Source organism: Saccopteryx bilineata, chromosome 4 (genome assembly GCF_036850765.1).
Source record: "Saccopteryx bilineata isolate mSacBil1 chromosome 4, mSacBil1_pri_phased_curated, whole genome shotgun sequence".
Taxonomy (NCBI): domain Eukaryota; kingdom Metazoa; phylum Chordata; class Mammalia; order Chiroptera; family Emballonuridae; genus Saccopteryx; species Saccopteryx bilineata.
Genome location: NC_089493.1, coordinates 222,267,714 through 222,280,399, shown reverse-complemented (window position 1 = coordinate 222,280,399; position 12,686 = coordinate 222,267,714). Strand labels below are relative to the sequence as shown.

General features: G+C 32.9%; 1 protein-coding gene across 1 annotated transcript in view; it reads left to right on the top strand.

The window, feature by feature from the left end:
* Positions 1 to 12,686, top strand: part of KIAA0825 (KIAA0825 ortholog) — a 565,493-nt gene that overhangs the window by 242,409 nt on the left and 310,398 nt on the right. The window contains exons 15-16 of the mRNA XM_066273833.1: positions 596 to 775; positions 12,151 to 12,375. Of these exons, the coding sequence (XP_066129930.1) occupies positions 596 to 775; positions 12,151 to 12,375 (405 nt within the window). The remainder of the gene's footprint in view (positions 1 to 595; positions 776 to 12,150; positions 12,376 to 12,686) is intronic.

The following is a 12,686-nucleotide window of genomic DNA, read 5'->3' as shown; positions in this document are numbered from 1 at the left end:
TGTAAAAACAAAAACAAAAACAACACAAATTGCAAAGAGGGACCCAAAGATTCAAGTAGCTTTAAACAGATTTTAGAAAACAAATGGATATATATAGAATGATTCTATTTTATAATACATTTAGACATGCATGTATTCATTTGTGTATATTTTTATATAATATGAATAAAATGCTGCACCAAATATAGTGAATATCACTTATTTGTAAGATTTGGTACAATTTTAGTTTTCATAGTTAGATTTTTTATGATTTTTTAGAATGAATGTGTGTTACTTTTAAATAAGAGGAAAAAAGTTAAATTAAAAAAGGAATCAAAAAGATTTTTTAAGAGAAAAATATTTTTAAATAAAAGGAAAGTATAATTTCTTTTTTAAGTGATATCATTGTGGTCCTTGTTACAATATTTTTTCCACATATATCCTTGAGTATCTCAGAAAAAATTTTAGGTTAGATGGGCCATTGGTCTCAAAGAATGTGGTATTTCTCTTAATATTAATCAAATTAATTTTTACAGCATTATGCCAGGGTAAATGATAAAAATTTAATCACATTCACTGCTACCTATCTTACTAAGTCATTTTTATTCTTTTTAAGAACTCACCTCTCAAGAACAAGGTTCTGATACAGAAAACAATATGAAGCAAGTATCTAGCTTGGTGGAAGCCATCTTTAAAGTACTATACTATTGCAATTTTTCTCCACAAACATTTGGAAATGTTTTTGTGAGCTACATGGAAGAAGAACAATTATGGAACTATTTATATAACAAACCAGGTACGAGAAATTTATAATTTTAAAGGAAGCTTTTTAAAGATACCTAAGTGTATCTTTAAAGGTGTTTCAAAAGTTTTAGTATCAGTTTTGCTGAGTCTGTTATTTGTAAAAGTTTATATTTTTTTCAGTATAAATGCTTCTTTTGGAAGTTGTTATGAAAAGTTAGTATACTTTGAACAAGATGAGGAGGTGGTTGAGGGAAATATTATGTAATGCAGGTTTTCTTTATTATGAAATTGTCTCTTGTAAAAATTTAATTTAATATTTGCCAGAGATTCAGTTTTGCTGTTGAATATTTAAGACAGTAGTATGATGTGAAAAAATATTTTGTCTTATGTGCATTTATTCAATGAACTGATGGACACAACTACTGGTCAATTTTCTTTAAATGTTAAAGGCATTTATTATGGTGACCATGATGCCTGTCTCCGTCAGTCAGCTTATTGTTCCTTTGGGGACGATATGTTTTCCCATTTGCATTGTTCTGCCTACAGCTAGAGCGGATGTTCAAGACAGAGCAGGTTACATATCTGAACTGGAAGTGTTCATGGGTTGCACCACCTTCCAGGCCAGATATCAAGTCTCACATTGTTTTCTTGCCTTTAAATCTCCATACTTAATATCATAGGAAAACAAAGATGAGAACTTAGACAGTAATTATCCTGTTAATCCATTAATTAATATTTACATCATTTACATTAGGCTTTCAACGAAGAACCTTTCTCATACATTGTTTTAGAACTGACATTTTCATAAAATATATCCTAGAATTCATATTTAAAAAATCTAACTGGCTTATAATCATGGTTTCATTCTTTTGACTATCCTTTAAACACTACTTGAATCTCTTTTAAGCTACTTTTCAGTCATTGTATTACATCTACTCTTTTTTTTTTTTTTTTTTTTTTTAATAATTTTATTTTTTTAATGGGGTGACATCAATAAATCAGGATACATATATTCAAAGATAACAAGTCCAGGTTATCTTGTCGTTCAATTATGTTGCATACCCACCACCCAAAGTCAGATTGTCCTCTGTCACCTTCTATCTTGTTTTCTTTGTGCCCCTCCCCACCCCCTATCCCTCTCCCATTCCCCCTCCCCCCCGTAACCACCACACTCTTGTCAATGTCTCTTAGTTTCAGTATTATGTCCCACCTACGTATGGAATAATACAGTTCCTGGTTTTTTCTGATTTACTTATTTCGCTTCGTATCATGTTATCAAGATCCCACCATTTTGTTGTAAATGTTCCGATGTCATCATTTCTTATGGCTGAGTAGTATTCCATAGTGTATATGTGCCACATCTTCTTTATCCAGTCATCTATTGATGGGCTTTTTGGTTGTTTCCATGTCCTGGCCACTGTGAACAATGCTGCAATAAACATGGGGCTGCATGTGTCTTTACGTATCAATGTTTCTGAGTTTTGGGGATATATACCCAGTAGAGGGATTGCTGGGTCATAAGGTAGTTCTGTTTGCAGTTTTTTGAGGAACCACCATACTTTCTTCCATAATGGTTGTACTACTTTACATTCCCACCAACAGTGTATGAGGGTTCCTTTTTCTCCACAGCCTCTCCAACATTTGCTATTACCTGACTTGCTAATAACAGCTAATCGAACAGTGTGTGAGGTGGTATCTCATTGCCGTTTTGATTTGCATTTCTCTAATAGCTAAAGAAGATGAGCATCTTTTCATATATCTGTTGGCCATTTGTATTTCTTCCTGGGAGAAGTGTCTATTCATATTCTCTTCCCATTTTTTTATTGGATTGTTTGTTTGTTTGTTGTTGAGTTTTATGAGTTCTTTGTATATTTTGGATATTAGGCCCTTATCTGAGCTGTTGTTTGAAAATATCATTTCCCATTTAGTTGGCTTTCTGTTTATTTTGTTATCAGTTTCTCTTGCTGAGCAAAAACTTCTTAGTCTGATGTAGTCCCATTCATTAATTTTTGCCTTCACTTCTCTTGCCATTGGAGTCAAATTCATAAAATGCTCTTTAAAACCCAGGTCCATGAGTTGAGTACCTATGTCTTCTTCTATGTACTTAATTGTTTCAGGTCTTATGTTTAGATCTTTGATCCATTTTGAGTTACTTTTAGTACAGGGGGACAAACTGTAGTCCAGTTTCATTCTTTTGCATGTGGCTTTCCAGTTTTCCCAGCACCATTTATTGAAGAGGCTTTCTTTTCTCCATTGTGTGTTGTTGGCCCCTTTATCAAAAATTATTTGACTATATATATGTGGTTTTATTTCTGGACTTTCTATTCTGTTCCATTGGTCTGAGTGTCTATTTTTCTGCCAATACCATGCTGTTTTGATTGTCGTGGCCCTATAATAGAGTTTGAAGTCAGGTATTGTTATGCCCCCAGCTTCATTCTTTTTCTTTAGGATTGCTTTGGCTATTCGGGGTTTTTTATAGTTCCATATAAATCTGATGAATTTTTGCTCTATTTCTTTAAAAAACGTCATTGGAAGTTTGATGGGAATTGCATTAAATTTGTATATTGCTTTGGGTAATATAGCCATCTTGATTATATTTATTCTTCCTAGCCAAGAACAAGGTATATTCTTCCATCTCATTATATCTTTTTCGATTTCCCTTAACAATGGTTTATAGTTTTCATTATATAAGTCCTTTACATTCTTTGTTATGTTTATTCCTAAGTATTTTATTTTTTTTGTTGCAATCGTGAAGGGGATTATTCTTTTGAGTTCCTTCTCAGTTGTTTCATTGTTGGCATATAGAAAGGCTATTGACTTCTGTATGTTAATTTTGTATCCTGCGACCTTACTGTATTGGCTTATTGTTTCTAGTAGTCTTTTTGTGGATTCTTTGGGGTTTTCGATGTATAGGATCATATCATCTGCAAAAAGTGATACCTTTACTTCTTCTTTTCCGATATGGATGCCTTTTATTTCTTTGTCTTGTCTGATTGCTGTGGCGAGAACCTCTAGTACCACATTAAATAAGAGTGGAGAGAGTGGACAACCCTGTCTTGTTCCTGATTTAAGGGGGAAAGCCTTCAGTTTAGTGCCATTTAATATGATGTTAGCTGATGGTTTATCATATATGGCCTTTATCATGTTGAGATATTTTCCTTCTATACCCATTTTGTTGAGAGTCTTAAACATAAAATTGTGTTGTATTTTATCGAAAGCCTTTTCTGCGTCTATTGATAAGATCATGTGGTTTTTGTTCTTTGTTTTGTTGATATGGTGTATTACGTTAACCGTTTTACGTATGTTGAACCATCCTTGAGATTCTGGGATGAATCCCACTTGATCATGATGTACTATTTTTTTAATATGTTGTTGTATTCGATTTGCTAGTATTTTGTTTAGTATTTTAGCATCTGTATTCATTAGAGATATTGGTCTGTAGTTTTCTTTTTTTGTGCCATCCTTGCCTGGTTTTGGTATGAGGGTTATGTTGGCCTCATAAAATGTGTTTGGAAGTATTGCTTCTTCTTCAATGTTTTGGAAGACTTTGAGTAGAATAGGAACCAAGTCTTCTTTGAATGTTTGATAAAATTCGCTGGTATAGCCGTCAGGGCCTGGACTTTTATTTTTGGGGAGGTTTTTAATGGTTTTTTCTATTTCTTCTCTACTGATAGGTCTGTTTAGGCTTTCTGCTTCTTCTTGACTCAGTCTAGGAAGGTTGTATTTTTCTAGGAATTTATCCATTTCTTCTAGGTTGTTGAATTTAGTGGCATAAAATTTTTCATAGTATTCTACAATAATTCTTTGTATATCTACAGTGTCCGTGGTGATTTCTCCTCTTTCATTTTGGATTTTGTTTATATGAGTTCTTTCTCTTTTTTCCTTGGTAAGTCTTGCCAAGGGTTTGTCAATTTTGTTGATCTTTTCAAAGAACCAGCTCCTTGTTCTATTAATTTTTTCTATAGTTTTTCTGTTCTCTAATTCATTTATTTCTGCTCTGATTTTTATTATTTCCTTTCTTCGGCTGGTTTTGGGTTGTCTTTGTTCTTCTTTTTCTAGTTCCTTAAGGTGGGAAGTTAAGTGGTTCACTTGGGCTCTCTCTTGTTTGTTCATATATGCCTGAAGCGATATGAACTTCCCTCTTATCACTGCTTTTGCTGCATCCCATAGATTCTGATATGTCGTATTGTCATTTTCATTACTCTGTATATATCTTTTGATCTCTGCACTTATTTCTTCTTTGACCCATTCATTTTTTAAAAGTATGTTGTTTAGTTTCCACATTTTTGTGGGATTTTTTTCCTCTTTTTTGCAGTTGAATTCTAGTTTCAAGGCTTTATGATCAGAAAATATGCTTGGTACAACTTCAATTTTTCTGAATTTGCTGATGTTGTTTTTGTGGCCCAACATATGGTCAATTCTTGAGAATGATCCATGTACACTGGAGAAAAATGTATACTCAGTCACTTTGGGATGAAATGTCCTGTAGATGTCTATCATATCCAGGTGCTCTAGTGTTTTGTTTAAGGCCACTATGTCTTTGTTGATTCTCTGTTTGGATGACCGATCTAGAGCCGTCAGCGGTGTATTGAGGTCTCCAAGTATGATTGTATTTTTGTCAGTTTTTGTTTTAAGATCAATAAGTAGCTGTCTTATATATTTTGGTGCTCCTTGGTTTGGTGCATATATATTAAGAATTGTTATGTCTTCTTGATTCAGTGTCCCCTTAGCCATTATGAAATGGCCATTTTTGTCTCTGAGTACTTTTCCTGTCTTGTAGTCAGCATTATCCGATATGAGTATTGCTACACCTGCTTTTTTTTGGATGTTATTTGCTTGGAGTATTGTTTTCCAGCCTTTCACTTTGAATTTGTTTTTATCCTTGTTACTTAGATGAGTTTCCTGTAGGCAGCATATAGTTGGATTTTCTTTTTTAATCCATTCTGCTACTCTGTGCCTTTTTATTGGTGAGTTTAATCCGTTTACATTTAGTGTAATTATTGATACTTGTGAGTTCCCTATTGCCATTTTATATCTTGCTTTCTGTTAGTTTCGTGTCTTGTTTGATCCTTCTCTTTCGTTTTTCTATCTTTTGTTTTTATTTGGTTGTATTCCATACATCTTTCCTCTGTTGCTATCTTTTTTATCTCATGTGCTTCTGTGGTGGTTTTTTCAATGGTGGTTACCTTTGAGTAATGAAAAGGGTCCCTACCCTGTTCATTGTAGCGAACTATTTTGTGAGTACTTTTGCACTCCATCGTCCTTTGCTACTGTTAATCTCCGTCTTCTCCCCCTCTTTCTTTTTGTTGTTGTCACAGTTTAAATTTGGTTTTATTGTGTTCTTCTTGGAGCTTTTACTTGTGGCTCTGTTTTTTTTTGTTCTTTGTATCTGCCTTTGGGTGTATTGCAAAGCATCTGGAAGCTCCAAGTATAGGTTTTTCTGTTTCTGGTTGAAGATCTTGTTGAGTTTTGGGGGAGATTTATCGGTATCGCTTCCTACCCCGCCATTACTCTGACGTCATCTCACATCTACTCTTGTTTATTATCTCTGCAAAACAGTAAAAGATAACTTCATGTAATGATTTCAAAAATCTGAATTTATCACATACAGATTCTTTAATAATTATCTCGTTTTAAAATGGTATCTCCTAGTTTTCATACTTTCCATCATTGCTTCCTCTTTAACCAAAGGAGGATTATTTTTTTGTTCAATAGAATGAATTACTTCTGATGTAGACTTTATTAAACTGAAAGAAAAAAATTTGAAAGCCTCTTCACCCCCTGCTGCTTTTAGCTGCTTCTGTTTAAGAGCTGAATTCTCTCACAAGATTATCAGAATTGGTGACTCACATACTTCACATACTTATTTATCCTTTAAACTTATGTTCCTGAACTATTTTGACACTGACACAAAAGTGTACTGAAAACGATATAGAATATATCAATGGACTTCAGATGCTGGCATGAGAAAGCAAAACTACTACTTGCTCCTTACTAGCCTTCTCTTCATCTACACATTGAGCAAATCCTCCACAAGGTCAGACAAATCTCTTGAGACAAATTTTATACATGTTCATAGAGCCTAAATTGGGTAGGCTCGAAGGGTCAAAACTTCAGATTAGTGAAACATCCTTGGCCTTTGTACAGGTTATTTGGGGGTTTTTTGTGTGTTTTTTTTTACATAAAGATGCATGTATTTATTTTAGTAGTTGCTCCAAGGTTTACAATATGTGTCTTTAACTCATTGGTTTACCTCTTAATAATATTAATACACTTCACATCTAATGTAAGGCTTTACAAGGAAATATTTCTATTTATGCTAGTGTTGTCATGCATTTTATTTCTACTAATCTTATAAATGCCACAATTTTTTTGGTTTCAGCCAATTATATTTTAAAGAATTTAAAAATGAAAAGGAAGTCTTTTACATTTATCCATAAATTTACCATTCCTGGTACTCTTCTTTTATTGCTGTAGATCTGAGTTTCTAACAGGTATTATTTTCCTTCTACCCGAAATCTTCCTTCAACATTTCTTGTACTACAAGTCTTCTGCCATCAAGTTATTTTAACTTTTGATTGCATGAAATAAGTACTTTTCCTTTAGATTTGAAATATTTTTATTAGATATAGAATTCTGGTTTCAGAATTTTTTGTTGTTATTCTTTTTTCTTTTTCATTCAAAACTTTAACACTGTTATTCTAGCTTGCATTGTTCCTAATGGTAAAAGCAATTAATATTAAAGTGTCTTTTCTTTCATGTAATATGTCTTTTTCTTTTTGTGGTTGATTTTTAATATTTTTATCTCTTTTTCACTACCTTCCAATAATTTGATTACATTGTACTTTGTTTTGGTTTTCTTTGTATTTATTCTGCTTAGGTTTTGTTGAATTTCTTGTATCTGAGAATGTTTGGTTTTTATTATATTTGAAAATATTTCAGCTATTCTTTCTTGGGATATTTCAACTTTTGTCCCCTCTACCACCACTTTTTTTCTGGGATTCCCATTACATGTATAATAGACCTTTTGTTATTTTCCACATGTCATTGAAGCTGTATTCTTTTATTTTTTATTTTTGTTATTTTTTGTTTTCTGTTTTTAGTCTTCTTTTTCTTTGTATTTTAATTTGGATACTTTCTATTACACCTTCAAGTTCAGTGATCTTTCTTCTTCAATTTTTCAACTGCTATTCAGACCATGCAGTGAATTTTTATTCCAGATGTTTTTTATTTGTAACTATTTTATTTAGTTCCTTTTTATATTACTTATATCTTTCCTCATGTTCAAATTTTTTTCATGTATATTAAGAACCCTTGTTTCTTCATTTCATCATCTCTAGTTAACTTGGAACTAATCCAAGTTCACTTTCAAATAACACTATAATAACAAAATAAGTCTAATTCTTTCTTCCATTTCTTGTATCATTGCTTTTATTCATTTTACTTATATATAAACATTTAGAAGTATAATATGTATGCATATATAATATATGCATGAGTTAATACATTGGTACTGTATTATTATTTTGAACAAACATATTTTAGATCTATTATGAATAGGAAAAATAAAAGTTTTGATTTTACCTTTACCTATTCTGTCTTTGATGCTCTTTTTTTGTGTGTGTGATCTGAGTTTTGACATATATTACTTTCTTTCTCTCCAAAGAACTTCTTTTAACATTTCTTGCCAGGCAAGTCTACTGGCAACAAATTCCCTCAATTTTTGTTTATCTGAGAAAGTTTTATTTCTCCTTTAGTTTTGGAGGATAATTGTACAGGATATTGAATTCTAGGTTGACCTTTTTTTTCTTTTAGCACTTTAAATATTTTGTTTCACTCGCTTCTTAGTGGCATGGTTTCTGAGAAGCTGAATGTAATTCTTATTTTTTTTCTCTAAATGCAAGATGTCTTTTTCTCTATGGCTTCTTACAGGACTTTGTCTTTGGTTTTCTATAGTGAGAACAATATGCCTAGGCATAGTTTTTTATTGTATTTATTTATTGATTGATTGACTTTAGAGAGAGGGGAAAGAGATGAGATGGGGAGTGGGACAGCATTCCATTGTCCTACCCATCCATGTGTTCACTGGTTGACTTTTGAGTGTGCCCTGACCAGGGATCAAACCTACAACCCTGACACATTGGGACAGTGCTCCAACTAAGCCATACAACAAAGCCTATGCATAGTTTTTTAAAGTATTTGTCCTGCTTGGAGTTCTCTTAACTTCCTGGAAGTGTGGTTTGTGTTTGACATTAATCAGGGAGAAATTCTTGTTTGTAACTGTTTTAAATATTTCTTCTATTTTTTTTTCTTTTCTCTCTTATATTCCCATTATATTGTATGTTACACCTTTTGCAGTTGTCCCATACTCCTTGGATATTCTGTTCTGGTTTAGTTTTCTAGTTTCTGTTATCTTTGCTTTCCAGTTTTGGAGGTTTCTATTGATATATTCTTGAGATTTTTTTCATCAGTCATGTCCAGTTTACTAATAAGCCCTTAAAAGTCATTCTAATTTTTGTTATAGGACTTTTGATCTTTAGTATTTGGCAAGGGGTTCTTATGACTTCCCTCTTTCTATTTATATTGCCGATTTGTTCTTTATGCTGTGTATTTTGTCTGTTAGCACATTTAGCATATTAATCACAGTGTTTTAAATTTCTGGTCTGATAATTCTAACATCTTTGCTATGTCTGTTGCTGACGCTTGCTCTTTCTTTTCAAATTGTTTTTTACCTTTTCCTATGTCTTATACTTTCTTTTCTTGAAAGCTGACCATGATATTCTGGGTAAAATTACTGTTTTAAATAGGTCTTTAGTAATGTGATAGGTATGTATGGGGGTAGGGTAAGCTATGTATAGTCCTCTGATTAGTTCTAAATATTTTAGTAAGCCTATGACTCTGGATGGTGTACTTCACAAATGTTTCTTAGATAGGTGAGAATGGCTAGAGTGGGCTTCAGTTGGATACTTCCCTTCACCAAGGTGTTAGGTTCTGATAACTCCAGTGGGTTAGACTGTTCTAATAGTTTTTCCTGAGGGCAGGCCTTAAGAGGAACAGAGTGCTCTGGCCTATTTCAAAAAATTTTTTTTACCCCTCCCCATGCTGGAAGCACTAGGGGATTTTTCTCTGACACTTACCTTGGGAAACTAGTGAAGATCCTGGAGGTAAAACTCACAAAAGTGCAGCAATCCTCCATCCCCCATTCTCTCATTACATGGTTTTGCTGGAGTTATAATTCTCAGACTTGTCTACATTGAGCCTCCAGCAATTTACAATTACAGTTCAGATTTTCCTACCATGGCACTGCTTCTCCTGGTAGTTTCTGCTTCTGAGTCTTTGCTCCAGTAAGCCATGACTCCCTGTATTTGCCTCTGTCCAGTTTCCTTGTATCTTTGCCTCTCTTACAGATCCAAGAAGAATTGTTGATTTTTTTCATCCATTCAGCTTTTTATTTGCTGTTAGGACAGAATGACAACTTTCAAGCTCTTTATATGCAGAGCAGAAATGAGAAAGTCTTGCTACTTACTCTGTATACTCTATTCCCTTGTTTTCCATTTCTCCTTTTACTTTATCTGTACTATATTTCTACAATAGGCATCTCTGGCTATTGCTTAATCATTTCTGTAGTATCTTGTGCTCAGGAATTTTCAGGCCCCTGAATCAAGAGAACAGTGGGTAGCAAGCCTATAACATTGTAAGAAAATTCTTATCTTAGGTAATAATAGCAAATATATATATATAATGTCTACTATGTGCCAGTTAGTTTACACAAATTAAATCACATAAATTTTAAATAATTTTTTGAGATAGAGCTATTATTTTCCTATCATTTTCAATGACTTCATTTCATTTTAAAAGGAATAAACACATTCTTTAACAATAAAAATTTTTTACTTTCTAGAATTTTTAGATACCTGAGATTTTCTTAATCCATGACCTCAAAAAGTTGAGCCAAAATGAATGTTAATTATTGATACAGGAAGAAGTCTTTATTCTTTTCAATGAATTAAAGTCTTGAAAGATCATTAAAAAGACCACTATGTCTTCCAATATTCCCATAAAGAACAACAGCTTACCTAACTAATGATTGTGCCATGTTAAAAAATTAAACTCTCAATATTTGATAAAACCAAGATTTCCTTTACCATGGTCATTTTAACAATGGCCTGAGTCACTTGAGAAACATTACCTTGAAATTTGAGGGAGGAAAAAACATATAGGTGATTTTCTATATTGATTTAAGTGATAGTCCCTTGACTGCAATTTTAGTAATAAACTTTTCTTGCATTTATCACAGAATAATATATCATGATGAATAATACAAATAATCAAATAAGGTAGAATTGCAGAAGGAAGGAAGGAAAAAAGACAGGGCTAGAAGAAGAGAGGGAGGGAAAGAAGGCAGAAAAATCAAAATAAGTAGTAAAGGAAGAGAAAATTATCATTAACATTATAGAGTATATCTTTTAATTTTTTATATGTTTATGTAAATTTGTATCTGTTAATGAAAATTGCATATTATAGTCTTCCTAAACTGCTTTTATTTTTATACTAAAAAATATACGGATTTATTGTGTAGATGGAGTTACTTTGGCTAATTAAACAAATTACCAATTATGAGACATTTTAATTTTCCTTTTTTTATATCTTTTATATAACCATTATTAATTTATTAAAATAAAGACCTAGAGAAGGAATAAGTGTATTGAAAGGGTAAGTAAAATGTTGGAACTTTCATTATTATTGCCAAATTGTCATCTAAGAAGGTCACACAGCCTGACCAGGTGGTGGCACAGTGGATAGAGCATCGGACTGGAACACGGAGGACCCAAGTTTGAAATCCCAAGGTCATTAGCTTGAGTACAAACTCATCCAGCTTGAGTGTGGGTTCACCAGCTTGAGCACAGATCGCTGGCTTGAGTATGGGATTGTAGACATGACCTCATGGTCTCTGGCTTGAGCCCAAGGTCACTGGCTTGAGCAAGGGGTCACTCACTCTGTTGTAGCCCCACCTCATCAAAGCACATATGAGAAAGCAATCATTGAACAGCTAAGGTACCACAATGAAGAACTGATGCTTCTCATCTCTCCCCCTTCCTGTCTGTATGTCCCTATCTGTCCCTCTATCTCTGTGTTTGTGTCACACACACACACAAAAAAAAGTCACACAACTTATATTTCTACCAATGGAGTTCCAAACTACTGGCAAATATATTCAGTGTTATTTTAATTTCCATTCTTTTTATCATCGAGAAGAAACGTTTTTTTCAAATGTTTATGAACTGTTTATCAAGTACATAATTTATAGATTAAAAGCAGCTCTCCTTTCCTATGGCTTTACACTAGATCATTTAGAACCTGAATTCCTAATTGAATAAGGCACAAAATATTGCCAGATTCTAATTGTAATATGTTCTGATTTTGAAGTCTCAACATGCATGGAGTCTGAGCCAGAAGTCATCCGATGCTTGAGATTGGCACTGACCGACACTGTCAAGGACATTGTGCAGCAGATAATATCTGTGATGAGCTCTAGGAGAAACTGTGAGACAAACTCAAATAAGCATGGTGTTCCTGAATGTTTACATGAGAGCATTCCAAAAGAATGGGATTATATTCCAAAAGAAACCAAAAGGAAGGAATCAAGCAAAGGTATATTTATTTTTCCGTAAGAACACATCCCTGAAGAAGCAATTTTCTAACATATCAAGTAAAGTGCTAAAAATGATACAATTTATAAACAAGATTAGTTTTCTTTTTACCATGTATATTTAGGACCCATTATTTTTTTTTACTGTGAGTCATATGATCAAGGAAAGTAGAAATGAAAATGACTCAATGGTCATTTATATAACTACCAATTCTGAATTTTCTGTAACATTTTGTGTTCATGTTAGTATTCACATATTACATGATTTTGACTAATTTCCTTTAAGTCTGTTGAGTAATCTAAAATTCATACT